Source organism: Plasmodium knowlesi (genome assembly GCF_000006355.2).
Source record: "Plasmodium knowlesi strain H genome assembly, chromosome: 1".
NCBI lineage: Eukaryota > Apicomplexa > Aconoidasida > Haemosporida > Plasmodiidae > Plasmodium > Plasmodium knowlesi.
The window spans coordinates 91,749-108,427 of record NC_011902.2 but is presented as its reverse complement, the minus strand read 5'-3'; the positions used below and the strand labels follow the sequence as shown (position 1 = coordinate 108,427).

The window sequence follows — 16,679 nt, the reverse complement described above, 5'->3', positions numbered from 1 at the left end:
TATTCTTTTTTTTTTTTCTTTCTTAACGCATATGCACGTATGCACTTTTTTTTTTTTTTTTTTTCAAATGGCGCCAAGCCACGTGGTACCGGCAATTTGGTAGATCGTTCTGTTCTTGGGCCGATCGGCACGATGCTACGATATAGGCACAAGATGTCACAAAATCATGACCCAACATATTCTCCCTACGACGCTGGAACAAACAGGTATTCTATGCCCACTCCGCAGTTCCGCATTAAGGAACTAATCAAAAAGGTTACAAAAAAAAAACAAGTGAATACTTTTTTGCAATAATGTTTGAATACATTTGAATGTTCGCGCATCGAAGTAATATATATACATAAATGTACGTATAACTTTTTTTTTTTTTTTTTTTTTTTTTTTTTTTGTGTTCTTTTTTAATGTTTATCATTTTATGTTTATGATCGAAATGCACGTTTGTGAGATTTCCAATTTGTTCGTGTTTGAAGTGAATTTTTATTTGGAACCCCAAACCTAGGGATTCCTCTACAGAACTTATGCAATTGCGTAACGCCCGCATTATAGCTCATATGTGGGAGCATAAGTAACAAGGAGGGGAAAAAAAAAAAAAAAAAAACGCACGGGATAATATACTCCCATCTGTTCTTTAATTGTAAAAAGCGGCTAAATGGGAGGAACGAAGAAGTTCTGTGTTTAGAGATAGAGAAGAGAAAGCGTGTTTTCCTTCCTTGAATAAGCAGGTCGATCAGTTGAGTAATCTTCCAAAGTGGCGAGATAGAGTAGCAACACTTGAAATCGTCCATAATATGTACCCTCCAGGTTATGAATAACCAAAATTGACCTTCTGCACGATGGAGATGTTAAGGAGCGCGCTTAGGGGAATATGTTCACAGCTAAATAGCGACAATGAGAAGGAGATCGAAAGAGGACTGAAAAGCTTGTATGGGCTGATAAAAAATAATGGAGACCTGCCTGAAGAAGATTACAACATGTGTGTGGATATATTAATTGATAATAACTACCTGGATGTAATAATTTTTGTGTTATCCTTGGAGGCTGCGAAAACTAAAGGAACGAAATCAGTACACAACATTAATCTGAGATATGTTGAAATAATTTTTTATAGTTTGAATTGGCTCCTTCGGAACAAGTTGGGGAAATCCCCCCCCGAGGATGAGTGCCAAAAAAAGTTTGTCAAATCAGAGGCCTTCCAAAATGTAGGTCTTTTTCTCTGTGAACAAATGAGTCTTCTGGAAATTGCCATTTTGAACAACTTCAGTTATAACCGAATATTTATTTTAAATGTCATTTTGTACCTTTTCCTTTTCCATGAGAAGTTTCATTTTCTTCTTCGTTCCTCCTCGTTGTTATTAAATTTGATTGAATTGAAAAAAAATCTCAAAACCGTTTCCGACTTGAAGCGGAAAAATGAGTTGACCCATTTGGGGAACAGTGGGCAAGAGCTGGACGACGTGATTGACGACAAGGTGGAAAGGGCGCGGCGGGAGATCCTCGATGGGGAGGATGATCAAAGTGTTCCGACGGGGGATGACTCCACAATAGAGAAGGAGAATGACTCAGAAAATAACGACAATTCAGAGGAAGGGTACTCTCGTGATACAAGGAAGGGGTGCAAGAAGCACTCCACAGGTAATGACTACGTGAAAGAGGACGGAACTCTTCTTTGCAGTTACAATTTTCAAAACGAAGTGGTACTCATATATAAGCACTTAATGAACAGGGGTACGGGTACTGTTCAGAATGTAGCAAATGAAAGGAGAAAAAAAAGGTCTGTGGAAAATTGCGAGTTTTACGCAGAAATGCTAATAAAGAAGAAAAACGGGAAAACGAAAATGCTTAAAGAGAAGATTGTAGATAGGAAAAAGGAGAAGCAGAAAAGAAGAAAGCGAAGTAAACGTGCTACACTTGAGGCAGAAGCGAATAGCAGACCGGTCAACAAGGGAGATTTCGAAGCAGTGAGGGTGGCGCTCCTAGTCATGTGTGCATACTGCTATTTAGATAGTACGAGAGGGGACAAAATACACAGTTATTTTAACACGGTATGTGAAGAGATACGCAAAATATACTGCAACAGTGGGGAAGAGCTACGACACTACATTATTCTGTGTCTTTACAAAATTTTGGAGAAAAGTGAGACATATAAAAATATGAACGTTTTTTTTAATGTGATAAAATTGGTGGGAATTTTCTTCAATGATATACAGAGTGAGATGGACGCGACGGTTTTATTTTTTATAAACGAGTTGTTAAAGAGGAGGAAGTTCAGCCAAATATACAAAAATGACAAGTTTAATAGTAATTGTATCTTCCTTTTGAAGTCTTCGTATGGAGAAGATAATGAAGAGGGACAGGGAAAAAAGAAGGGAAAAAAAAGGCTTTCTCCATCGGATTTTTCTCCCTCCGCATCGTCCTATTATCTAGTCGTAAATTGGAACAGGAAGAACAAGGGAGTGGAGGTAGCCCAAATGTATGATGATTTGCTCGATGGTGCAACCAGCATGGAAAATGGAAAATATGCGCAAGTGGGAAATGAATTGTTCGTGATGGAAATACAAAAAAGAGACATTCGTCGAATCTGCCTTATCTTCACAAACCTAGATATGTATATAACTACCTGCATAAGAGAAACGAAGCAATACTTAATCACGCGTCACGTGAAGGAAGAGGAGGAGGTTATTCTGTTGAGAGATAAATCCTACAATGATGAAAAGCAAATTCAGAGTAAAGTGAATAATGCTTTCCTTACCTTCTTAACCGACTTAAAAATAAATTTTTTTATTAACCATTATATTATTGTAATCAGTATAGAAAAGTATCAACACTTTATCAACCTCTACTATGGGAGCAGCAAATTACACGTTTTAACATGTGACGACAACCTTTTTTTATTTCTGCTTCTCTTCATTGATGTTAGTAAAATATTCTTCCTGCATAGGACCAATGGGAGGAACATTCCCAGGGGGAGAAAAAAAGAAATGGATTGCTTACCAATACAAGTGAGTTGGTACTTCAGCCTTCCTTTTAGCGATATTCATGGGAGTAGTACAAGTGGCACCAAACGGGATGAGGACATACCTGAACTGTGCCACGATGAAAGGATCACTGCACTCGCGACAAGTGAGAGGAAGAGAAAAATGAACAGCGCGACACCAAACGATGAGAAGGAAGACAATTTGAGAAGGAAGAAAAAGAAACTAGAAGGAAGCGTCAGTGAGTTAGTAAATAATGATTGCTTGAACAAAACGGGACAAACTCCCCCCAATTTTCTGCAATACAGATATGCGTACCAAAGTGTCAATAACGAAGTGGTGCGAAATACAAATTTTTTAAAACTATGTGGAGAAGTAATTCATTACAAAATTTTGTTAGAATTGTACGATGCGGTTAAAGGGGGGTCTACAGAAAACAGTGAAGGAGCAATAATGGATCGAAGGGTGGTGATGCAAAATGTGAAAGAAGCTAACAATTATCTGAACCTTTTGGATAACGAATTAAATTACAAGAAAAAAATTGAAGAAGTTTTGTTTTTTTTCATCCCCATGAATATTACCAAGTATATTGTAGAAATGTTTACCAAGAGAGATAAACACAACTACTACAATTATTTTATTATGTGCTACTTGCACTACACGTTCGAAATTTACAAGTGTGTTTCCATGTTTGTACTTTCCCTGGATTCCTTTCTGCCCTTCCCGCAAGGGGTGAATAAAACCATTTTGATGAACAGGATAAAGGAAGATCTATCCCTGGCCTTTTACAACCTCGTTAGTTCATACTATCTGTTCGACATTGCCTATATAAATAGGTACATTATAAATGAGATTAAGGGGGCTCAAAATAATGAGGTGTATAGTAAGAAGGATTCCCGTAATAATGGCAGCCCTGGGAAAAGAAAAAATGTGCCAGCTGAACGCACCGGTTTGCAAACCGTCCCAGTTCACCACAGCGACTCTGATGACTACACGTTTAACATCGGCGCCAAGGACCACGAAATTGTGAATACAAGAAATGAAAAAAATGAGGAAAAGCGTGAACACATCCTTAAGTTGCACTACTTCCTGAACGACGTGCACATAAATACAGACAATTTGTATGTGTACCATTTTGTGTTAGTAACAAATTTTATCAATCTCTTCGACGATAGTGAATTGAGAAAAAAGATATTAAATGAATTGTACAGTCAGAAGAGAATTATAGAAGTGAGAAACTTTGAACTCTTTGCAAATATTAACGAGAACGTGTACCAAATATTTCTTAAGTTATTTTTCGAGAAGTATTATTTTCCCCTTGAAAGTTATCATTTATTAGATAATTTGTTACCTATTTTGACGTACTACAAGAAGAAGATTCTTTCAACACAGGATGAATGTGCATCAGATGTGCAGTTGGCGTTTTACTCCTTCGTGGAAACCCTTGTACATAAGATGCTTAGGAAGACGAAATTTTTCTATTCCTGTCATGTGGATGATGTACTTTTGTTTTTGAATTTTCTGAGGACCATTGGTAGCTTGCGCCAATTCGTCATTGCTCTGTCCGTTTTTTGTCGCCTTTTTAACTTGCATAGAAGTAGGGCGGTGCACGAAGATAGGTGCGCATCTGATGAAGTGTCCAGGAATGTTTTTTCCATCGACGGGGTGCAGAAAAGTATGGAGGAATTCCAAAAGGAGAACCCGCTTAGGAGCGAAGTCTCCCCCTTTTTCGGGCTCCTAGTAGAACTGTTCTTTACGAGCAATCTGAACTTTGCGCTGAAGGGAATACCAATTATGAAGGTTATCAAGGAGGAGAAGCAAACGAAAGGAGGCGCTGGTGATGTGTTCGATTACACCCTTGAGGACATCGTACAGGTGTATATGAACTACCTGAATTATGTAAAATATGTTTTGCTGTTGAATCCTTATGTTTATGTTATTGTGAAGGAAAAGTTAAAAAACCAGAGAAGTTTAGGGGAACTTTTTTGTGCCTTTACGAGGAAGAAGGACTTTTTACAAACTAGGGAGATTCTCTGTGATAGCCAAAGGGGGGAGAGTACACAGATCAACGCCACTGGGTTTAATCCATCGGGTGTAAGCAAAATGGTGGAAGGATCTGAACAAAGTGTAGAATATGAGAACGAATCGAACAAGCAGAATGCTGCCTTTGCCAATTTTGCAACATTTTTACAAACCGTAGATAACTTTTTAAAGGAAATTGAGAAGGTTCAAATGGGAAAGAAAAATTTAGGAGAGTATCAGGAGGAAATAAAACAACTATGCTGTGAGGTACAAAAAAAAGGTGTCATTAACAAGGAAAATAATAATCAAAATGGTTCCTTTTTTGGAAGGCAGAAAAATGGTAAAGCTGAGATTGATGGGGGTTTTCCAAAGGGAGGGGAAACTATGTTGGAGTTTTATTTACAACATAATAACGTTACGTTTTATTACACCAGCGTAGATAATCTGGAGGGGATAAGGAAAAAATGTGAAGAAGCTGAACTGCTTCTTTACAACCTGTGTAATGTTAATACCCTTATAGTTAATTATTTCTTCACCACTTATGTGTACCTAAATGGTGATGGTAACGTTGATTCCAACACGCTACTGCAGTTGATGGGCAAAATCAGCAGAACGGTGGAGGTGTTCCTTTCCCTGTGTGCCTCTGTAAATACAAGCATTCATGCATTTGTGGAACACACAAGAAGATACAAAGATGTTAAGAATGTAATTGCTAGTTGTGGAAGTAGAAGAGAAGAAGGAGATCCAAAATATGACGAAAATAATTTCTTTCAAAATGTGCGTAATTTAAGTAGATCCATGTGTTCCTTATTCATTCATATTTTTAAAAATGGATTATTTGTAATGTTATTGAATCATTTGCAGAAGGAACTTAAAACGAATCGTGCCATTGTTCACCACTTCGCGCATCTTATCCTGTGTTACTTGCGTAAGAGTATTCAACTGTTTAATATAAAAAGCGAGAAGTATAAGAAACTCGTAGGGGAAAGCCTTATTCATTTGATCCATATCATTGCGCAAGATGACACAAAAGAAGGGGAAGAACAACTTAAGGGGAAATTATCATTCATGATTCTGTCTTTGCTGCAGATGTTAGATGGGAAGGGATTTTTTATGAAGAAGTTAATAGCGGGATATATTTCCTCTAAGGATGACAGTAATCAAAACGGCAATGATCCAAATGGGGAGGAAGAAGCCATGGGGAAATACAGATTTTTTCTTTTGAAACAGATCGCTCTCTTCTTCGTCAACCTTATGCGTAAGGAAAAGGAGAAAAACAATTTCAACCTTGGACTAAAAAATGGCATGAAAGGCATGCAGCGAAGCAGCGCCAACATTGTGCCCCTACTAGTTCACACCATCATGCAAGACGAACATATGGAAGGCAAAATGAGCGATACCCTAAATGAGTTGTGCATGTTATATGTTAATAAATGGTACAGCGATAGTTGTTCCCCGCTAAGTTCTGTCATTGTGGAAAGAGTTATTAGGCACGGTATAAAAGCAGGACAAAATGGCACGCCTGATATGAGCACCGCCGAACATTGCTTTTTTCGGGGCATTAAAAAAGAGAGAACACATTTGCAGCGGGGTGAGGATATAGAGAGAGAAGTAGAAGCGCAAGTCCTGCAGAGGTACGTGGAACTTTTCGATTTAAAGACCATTCCAGAGGAATTAACCTGTAACAACATCAGGGAGAATGACATTTTTATAATTTTTCTTTACTTAATGGAAAATAAGTACACCCCTCCTCTGTTCGAGGAAATTGATATGCACCGTTTAGAGAGCGTAACGCACGAAGAAGTATTTAAACTGCCACGAAATAATTTCTCAGACATTCTAGCGGAAATTTATTTGAAAAAATTTGTACACGCATACAAATCTATTTATAGAAGGCGAAACAGAATTAGCTTTCTGTTGTTAAGTACAAAGAAAGCAAAAAATAAAAATTGTCTATTTATAGCTTTATCAGTTTTGTACTTTGTTGGAAGCATGCTAAGTAGAAAAGAGCGTATGAGACAATTGCTTCGGGAGTACGGCAAAGACGTTGTAAGGAAAATATGTGAAGTCGCATTTTTCTACTTTTATGGCTACTTCTATAAAAATGACCTTCCCAAGGGGAAGTGTATGATGAGGTGCTACGAGAAAATTACCTCGTTTTTCTTCAAAGGCATTTTCAAAAGATTGAAAAGGGGTGGCGGAGAAGAAGGTGGACATAGAAATAGTGGAGGTAGTGCCTCTGTAGGGACTCAAAATGGATGCGTCAACAATTCCGTGAAAATGAGCAGTTATCCTACCCAACCTGGTAATAAGAGCGATATTAACCATGAAGGAAATAGTGCTGAAACGATACATAACGAGAGTTTAAGAAAAGGAACGTTAAGAAGAAGAAACGACCACTGTATTTTACTTGTTCTACTTTTACAAATGCTGAATCAGAATGTTGGGAAATTTAAGTTGGAAAGGATAGTGGATGATTATCTTTACGATCTACTAACGGACTTAGCGTTTTGTGCAAGAGGAAAGAAAAATTATTTTTATTATGAAAATGCAATGAAGGAGTACATATACATTTTTAGTCAGCATGATATGGGTGAGCTGAAAAAGAGCAAAAAATTGTATGCCGTTTTTTATGCCTTCTTTTTACTTCTCAAATATGTGAAGTTAAGGAACATGGACACGGTAATGCTGGTTGAGGCTTTTTTCAGAAATTCCCATATAGGGAAATTGATTGTGCAGGAGTTGGAATCCTTTAGAGGGAAACGAATGGATGGGAAGATCACCCATGGGGGAAGGCATGATGATGAGCGCAGTGATGAGTATAAGGACGAGTGCAATGATGAATACCACAGCGGAAGCAAGAACACCCTCCTGTTCATCCTAAAACTGGTAAAAATCTTCTACGAAGAATGGTATGATCAGAACAGAGAAAATACCCCCCAAACGCAAGCCATATGTTTGAAAACGCTAAACAGGGATCTATTCAATGGACTGAAGAAAGCATACAACTACACACTCGAAAGTGTGGATGTGCACATAAGAAGTATTTTCTTCGTTGACATTTCTCATTATTTGAAATCGATCACGATGGAAAGTATTCTGGACAATAAGCTAATAGATGAAGTGTTGAAATTTAAAGAATTTAATTTAAATAATGATCGTAGATACGATTGGCTGAATATGGATACGAACATGCTCAATAAGACGTGCCTCTATTTTTATATAAATGAAAATGTGCGCAGAAAGTTGGAAAGTGGGGAAAAGCACTTTTTGTTTTATCTCCACATGAATAGTTCAGGGCAGAGTAAATGTTGCGAGAGGGAAATTTACCCATTAAGGGAGGACCTTAACCACAGCGCCTTCCGCAACGGTGTTGCAAATGGTCCCAGTTGTATCCAATCGGATGAGCAAAAGTTAAGACTCCACAGTGATTACCACGAAACGGATTGGAGGGTAAAAAAAGGGGAACTCCTACTGAATCCTTACAAGACAAAACTCCCTCATTGCATAATGAGCCAAAATGAATATATCAAAAGGGAAGTTTTTTCTTTAGCACATAGAATAAAGTTGGAAGATAATATTTATGATTACCTCTTTTTGCTTTGCTTAATAGTTGGAAAATTAATTTTTTGTTTTGTCTTGATGGCAGAAAAGTTGAGAATTTTTTTTTATCATTTCAGAATTTTGTACACGTCATATCGCAATGAAAATGTGTTTTTAAATTTTGATTTGCTGAATATGCAAGAGATTAACCGGAAGATAAAGAACTACATAAGGAAGTACCCAGATATTCATTTTTATATTGACTATGACAACAATGAAGATGAGGGGAAAGGTGGGGCACACAGTGGGGGCAATATGGTTGGAGGTGATATGGGGGATTTCTCCCACACATATGATGGGAACAGTGGTAATGGGGATGCACACAACAGTTATAACGGAGGCATTGATCGGGCGAACGAATATACGAAGAGAGGCTTCCCATTTGGAAGTTCCAGCAAACTTATCTCGTACGATGAAGAGAAGGAACACTTTTACCATTTGAAGAAAAACGAGAAGAATAATAGGAACTGCAAGTTCTGCATAAAATTTAAACAAATCCACAGCGTACACAAATCCACAAGAATTTTAGATTTACTGGACAGGGAGGAAAAAACGAATGTCAAAAATATGATTTACTATGGAAAGACCATTCGAACGAGCATTTTTATGAACAGCCCATATGAAGGTAACGCTTATAAAAATTGCAGCACATTTAGGGAGGAGGAACAGAAGGAAAATGATGAAGGGGATGCAGAGGAGGAGTTTCAAAATGGAGAGAGCGACAAGAAAAATGGGGATAACAAGCAGAATGGCGTTGGTAATGTTAATGAGGATGACGGAAGTGTTGACCCAGAGAACTTCTCCAATGAGTATAATCAGCAGAACGGGGACGAGGGAAACTACACAGTGAGGAGCGCTGTTCAGGAGAAAAGTTACGCAAAAGGAAAACTGGAAAATATGAAGAGGAACAACTCCCCCACCACCAGCATCAACATGGACTGTATAGTCGACAGTAGTGATTTACTATACGGAAGAAAAATAAAAGATATTCATTTTAAAAAGAATTACAGAAAGTTGCTAAAGAAATACCTTCTTAACGATATTGACTTCTTTGGAAAATGGATAAAAACCTTCTCCATGAATGCATTGAAAATATTAATATTTTGTTTGAGTAGTAACGACATTATAGTGAGGATGATTAGCATAAAGGGGTTGTCGATATTTTACCAGCTTATTGAGAATTCCTTTGTTCTGTATAAAATTAGGAAACGATTAAATTCGTTTAGGAGATTTGGTGGCACAACTGATCAGGGAGAAGAAGCAGATCACGGCGTGATATGGAAGAATAGCCCTTCACGAAGACACCAGAATAGTGGTAGTATTATGCACAAGAGCGGGGGGAGAAAAAAAAAACAAAGGATGCTGGTTATTCCGTTCAAGGAACTATTTTATTTGTTCTTCTTTATGAAGAAATTAAAATATTCAGTAGACCCGAATTCTTATTACATAAATCCCTGCGTGTCGACCTACTCTTTTTTTTTAATAAATGAAATTTACAAGAAAAAGGGCTTCAGAGACACTCTGAAGAATCTCATTAGGAACAAGACCTTTTCGGTTCATTTTTTCCACGCATATTTGAATAACCAATTTAGGAAGACGAATTTTATGTCGCTAAATGTTATTAATTTTTTGATCATTTCGACCCAGGCGCTTTTCTCCACGAGGTATGACCTGAGGGGATGCGTCCAGGAGATCGAGGGTGAAAGCGATCAAAAGGATGATGAAGAATATGGGGAAAAATCGCAAGGGGAATATCAAAACTATGATGAAGAGTATGCAAATTACACCACCAGGAATGATCAGAATGGTGACTATATGGATGACAACCCATACAGTGGTAGTGCAGCATACGAACAAGGAAAAAGTAACACCATCGATAGGAGTTTTTTCGCAACGTCCAACGTGAACCATAGAATGATTTACGATTTTCAAAATGAGGATGAAGATGTGGAAGAAGAGAATGAGAAGAGGAATAATGTTGCCAATAATGAAGAGGAAGGAGAAACTGTAGATAAATTGAAATACATTAAGGAGAATCATAAAAATGCAATAAAAACTATTCTGAACATATTAAATAAAAATAATATTTTTGAGATTTACCTGACCATGTTTTTTAGTAATTACCTCAACTACAATTTGTTGAAGAAGTTTTTAATTCTGCTAGTCATGTGTAGTGGTGTGTTGCACCTGGAGGATATGCAGTTTGATTGCATGGGAGGTGGCGGAGCGGAGGAGAAGAAGCACAACGGAGGTAATGACGACGACGCGGATGAGGAGGAAAAGGGTAGTGACCACGTATACTATGATGCAAGCCGCGCATTAGAGAACGCAACCAATGGGACGAATGGTGCCAGTGGCACGGATCAGAACAACTGCGATGTGGCCTACTACGTCAAAAACAACCTCGTGCTGAAATTGATAACCAAGAATAATATCCTGCTGTGGCTAGATCGAATGATGCATCAGAAGTTGTTCCAGGACGAAATAGCATTTTATTACCCCACGTCCTTCACCATGCCGGTGATAAATTTTTACGACATGGATGGTCAAAATGAGAAGTTTTACATGAACAGTATGAATGTTGAAGCGAATTGCTCAGGAGGGAAAAGCGAGGAACTAGTTGGCTCTTTCGGAAAATGGGATCCTTGTTATACGCTCAACAAGAAGGAATCATTTGTTAAGGGAATGCACAAAAGTGAGTCTGAAGAAGGAGAATCGATAACTGGGGAAAGGAGAAACAGAAGGGGGGAAATAAAAACACAACCAAATGTTAGCGGAAGCAGGAGGGAGAAGGAAGAACCCCTTACCATTGTGTTGTCGAACGAAAAGCACATAGAAAAAATAATCAAAAATCGATACATAATGGGTTACATCTTTAAAGAGAGCTACGAAAAAACGTCTGAAATATTTTTTTACCTCTCCCTCTTTGTAAGTAACATCGTTTCGAATTTGTTCTACCCCAGTGTAGACTACGCACATATATTTACAAATGCGCTTCTGAAAAAGGAAAAAAAAAAAATAAAAAGGTTTATACTAAATAACGCACAAAAGCTGATCAACCAAAAAGGGGAATTAAGTAAAGATAACCCATTCGAGTTCTGGAATTTCTGGTACAGCAATTTCCACAAGTACCTTTCTCTTAAAGTTAGAAGCACCTTCATTATAAGTAAGGAAGGAAACAAGTTAAAGAAATCGAATTTAAATATTTTCTCAGACTTGGTAAAAATTATTAAAAATTTGAATAGGAGTTTGTATTACATTTTTATCAACTTGTTCCATATGGAATATTTTAACCTCTTCATTAATGTAAAGAATCAAGGTGTAAGAAATGGAAATGGAAAACAGAGAGGTAGAAACCTTACTGCAGATCATACAACGAATATTAGAGAGATGAGAAAAGCTAATTTGAAGATATGTAGAACCTTTGTAAAGTACATATTTATTATGTTCAATAATTTATTTAACATTTGCACAAGTCTGTTCGATCGGGGAGTTCCGAACGGAGAGTTTGCTAAAAATTCCATTTCGACCAAAGTGGCGGTAGAAGATTCCTTCCTAAATGAAGACCTAAGTTTTGTGCTCAACGAGGTGATGATTTTTCTCGAAAATGTTGTAGTCCTTCATAGCTACTTTAGTTCATGTAATTTGACAAAACGTTCTGTGGAGAAGAACCATTTGCAGAATAAGCAACATCGAAGGGAAAAAAGGGCTATAGAAAGTTACCACATAGATATACACAGCACGCTGCTGAATAGGACGCATGCAAAATCCCCAAACAGATCCAACTATGCGTATTATAGAAAAATAATCCATCTGGTTTTGCACATGTTACGTAAAAAATGCTACAATGAAAATAAACATTTTGGTTATATCTTCCTAAATAAGCTAATCACGGTTTATCATTTTTTGGAAGGCCCCAGTAGAGCAAAGGTGTATTTGTACATATATGAGTTGTTGAGAATGACTAAGAGGAACCCCCTGGAGTCTTTGCTAAATCAGGTCCTTTGAAGGGGTGGTGGTACGTGGGAAAAACGCAGTTTCACACCTGTTAATTTTGAATATGCTTTATTAAGATTTTAATAGATTGTACCCATCAGCAAGGAAGTGCTCTTTTAACGGGTGTGTGTACCATTCCATTATAGTACTTCTCCATTTGAGATTACACCTGTGTGAAGTGCATTTGCTCTATTATTATTTTTTATTTATTTTATTTTATTATTTTATTATTTTATTTTTTTTTTTTTTTTTGCAAACTGTATGTAAACATCTTTACAATTTAACTGGTTAAAAAAAAAAAAAAGATTTACTCAAATGGCCCCCTTTTTTTTTTTTTTTTTTTTTTTTCTTTCTGCGCATAGGGGAGATACCTCGAGGGAACGTCCATTTGAGGGGCGTCTTCCTATACATTGCAGACGGGCAGGTGAAATTCCCCGGATGCTTCTTTTCTAACACTGTGATAATGCAACGAATGCAGGAAAACGGTAGTGTACAATTTGGAGGAGGTCTTCTTTAATTTCATATTTGCCGGAGTGTAAACATAAAACGGCACATGTTTAGAACAATATATGTTATATTTTTGCCCCCTGTTGGATAGGTGAAAGAATTCTGATGAGAGAATCTGTCTGTTTACCTTATGTACGGAAACTCCTCTCCCCGCGCCATTCAACAGAATTATAACGTTTCGCCTATCCTTTTATTTTCCTTCAAAAGGTTAAAAAGTATTATCGGAACAAGGAACATGATGAAAACGTTTTTTTAAATGTTTTTTTGTTTTTTCCTTTTTTCCTTTTTCGTCTTTTAAAAATTTCAAAACAAGGGTAAAAAAAAAAAAAAAGTGTACATATTACTGCATAAAATATATGTTGCTATAAGATTTGAAAGGGGAAGGAAAGAAGTGCACTTTTTTTTTTTTTTTTTTTTTTTTTTTTGCACTAACAGCTGTGGACAGGCAATTTGGTGTGTTGTGTTCCACACCTAATTTGCAGTCGTTGGGCTTTTTTTAGAGTCATATTTTTTCATTAACAATTCTGCGGGAATTTCTTCTTTTAGCTTATCGTATTCAATGCTGCGCGAATTAAAATGGTTTAAATTGTAGTTTTGGTTTTCTCCCTCTAGATCTACGGCCAGGGGGGTTGCCTGCACCTCGTTTGGTGCATTCAGTGGTTCCTCGTTCAGCGAATTTTCCTGCGTATCTGTCGGTGTGTTTATCAGTTTTTCCTCTGGTGTGTTCACTTCCTCTTCATTTGGTACTATCACCTCTTCCTCATTTGGCACTTTCACCTCTTCCTCATTTGGCACTTTCACCTCTTCCTCATTTGGCACTTTCACCTCTTCCTCATTTGACACTTTCACCTCTTCCTCACTTGGCACTTTCACCTCTTCCTCATTTGGCACTTTCACCTCTTCCTCATTTGACACTTTCACCTCTTCCTCACTTGGCACTATCACCTCTTCCTCATTTGACACTTTCACCTCTTCCTCACTTGGCATTTTCACCTCTTCCTCACTTGGCATTTTCACCTCTTCCTCACTTGGCATTTTCACCTCTTCCTCACTTGGCACTTTCACCTCTTCCTCATTTGACACTTTCACCTCTTCCTCACTTGGCACTATCACCTCTTCCTCATTTGACACTTTCACCTCTTCCTCACTTGGCATTTTCACCTCTTCCTCACTTGGCATTTTCACCTCTTCCTCACTTGGCATTTTCACCTCTTCCTCACTTGGCACTTTCACCTCTTCCTCATTTGACACTTTCACCTCTTCCTCACTTGGCACTATCACCTCTTCCTCATTTGACACTTTCACCTCTTCCTCATTTGGTGTACTTTCATCCTCCACTTGCTCGCCAGTTGAAGTTCCCTCCTTCGGTGCCACTTCCGACGCGTCACCTTCATTCACCCCATTTAGTAAATCATTACGATGTTGTCCATTCCCACCTTCCAAGTTATCACTTGGTTCTGATTCGCTTTGAGGTCCCTTCCCTTTTGGTTCTTCTCCCTCTATAGCATTTTTTTCTTCCTCTTCTACCTTCTGGTGTCCATCTTCTAACATATGGTCTTCTTTTTCTACTTGTGCATTGAGATTTTCCCTCTCGCTATTCGCTGCAGTGTGTTGGTCAATTTGGTTGTCACTTATTTCGTTCTCTTTTATATATTGGTCTTGGTGTTCTTCCTCCTTTTGGTATGTTTCACTTGGGTCGTTTCCCACTTTATTGGATGCAAAATTTTTTTCGTTTATCTCTGTATGATGCTCCTCCGCTTGGTTCCCTTCTGTGGGAATGCTCGCAAGCTGATCTACTCCGTGGTTGGTGTTGTCAACACTGAGGGGGTCCACATTTATTGGCCCTTTACTTACGGGTTCATTAATCAAACTTTCGTCTTCCTGAGGAGAAATTCCTTCAGACACTCCGAGTTCATTTTCGGAGTTGACACAGTTGAGTGCGCTAATCTGAGCATTCTCGTTCGAACCAACATCTACAGAATGCGCCGATAAGGCAGAACCGAGAAGGCTAAAATTGGGGTTCTCAATGATAAAGTTTTTATAATTGAATGTAGGAGAAGGAAGGTAAAAATTAAGAGCGTAAATATATTTTTCAATAAATATTAAAAAGTCATTTAGGTGATTTTCATCGACCAGAATTTCTTCATTGTATTTATGGATGTAATTAAAATGGAAGTTTTTCTCTTTATTTATAATTTGTGTCCTTAAATTTAATTTGTTGTTCATATTTTCAAATTGTTTGATAAAATCATATAAGCATTTCAAGTACATGACACAATCGTGAAAGCATTTTTTTTTTAACTTACAGGTTTCTTGATTATTCAATAGAGATGTCTTAATATGATTAATTTTGTCGTTCATTTTGTTTGTAATTTCTTTTTTGAGGTTAGACATTTCGTCATTTTGGAGGTTGATATTTTTAAATTTCTCCTTCATTTTTTTATTCAATTTGGTTAAAACATTCGTTTCGTAATTCAGTAGATTAATTCTCGAAATAAGACTGTAGTTTTTTTCTTTGGACGCATTTAAATTTATAATGATGTGATCAAAATCTCCTTTTTTGGATGTCAAAATGCTTATAGAATTTATTGCCTTGTTCATATTTTCGATATTTTCTTCCAACTTTTTAATATTTTGCTTTTGATATTCGTTAATGAATAGGATTCTCAGGCACAGTTTCTTTAGGAGAATTATTTTTGCGTTCAATTTTCTTTTCTTTTCATCTTCGTACTCTGCTTCTTCTAGGAGGCAGTAGTTGTCATTTGCGAAATTTCCTTCTCCAGAGAGGTTCCTACTGTTATTATCGTTGGTGGCGGTTGAGGAGGTGGCTTGTCTTTCGTTTCTTCGCTCCAACTCGTCCTCGGATCCTTCGCCTGCTTTGTTATTTCTCCTTTCCTTGCAGTTGTACTTCATCTTGATTAGCTCGTGTATTTTCTGTTCAGAGGATAGTATTTTCTGCTCCTTCAATTTTTGCTGCAGCATTTTGAAATCTTCTCTGTGCTTTTTCTCCAGGTTGTCTTTTTCTTTTACTAATTCATTCAGCTCCACTCTTAGTTTTTCATTTTGCGAGTTCTGTTCCTTTTCCTGTGTAGCTAAATTACTGATGTTTTTTTTTAAAGTATTGTACTCATTAACAAGAATTTTCATATTGTTGTTGTAGATAATTCTTTCATTTCTTTCGTCATCTATGGAGCTTTTTAGAATGTTTATATCATTTGTAATGTTGTTAATGTATTCCTCAATATTATTTATGTTGTTCTGTAATTTTGTTGTAATTTTTTTGTAATAATCAGGAGTATTTTTTTTTTTTTTATCACTCTGATCGATTAATTTTTTCTTTTCAAATTCTTCCTTAATTATTTTATGATGTAAATTGATTTTTTTGATTTTACTATTTTCTTCGTAAATTCTTCTCGATATTTTTTCTATTTCATGTTCCTTTTCTTCCAGGTGTTTGAAGTCTTCCTCTTTATCTATCATTTGTGCTTTGGCATTTCCCCCCCAATTTTTCTTGCTCATTGCGTCAGTGTTCGTTTTTAACTTTTCCTTTACATTTGTGTCTTTTTTTTTCTTCAACAT

General features: G+C 37.1%; 2 protein-coding genes across 2 annotated transcripts; one reads left to right on the top strand and one right to left on the bottom strand.

Annotated features, from left to right (window-relative positions):
• Window positions 1-833: 833 nt before the first annotated feature.
• On the top strand, window positions 834-12,605 carry PKNH_0102100 (conserved Plasmodium protein, unknown function; the record flags this gene model as incomplete). Its single annotated transcript, XM_002257480.1, has 1 exon — window positions 834-12,605. The coding sequence occupies one exon, from the start codon at window positions 834-836 to the stop codon at window positions 12,603-12,605; it is 11,772 nt and encodes a 3,923-aa protein (XP_002257516.1).
• A 966-nt stretch (window positions 12,606-13,571) lies between these two features.
• Window positions 13,572-16,679, bottom strand: PKNH_0102000 (uncharacterized protein; the record flags this gene model as incomplete). The annotated part of the gene is made up of 1 exon (XM_002257479.1): window positions 13,572-16,679. The coding sequence occupies one exon, from the start codon at window positions 16,677-16,679 to the stop codon at window positions 13,572-13,574; it is 3,108 nt and encodes a 1,035-aa protein (XP_002257515.1).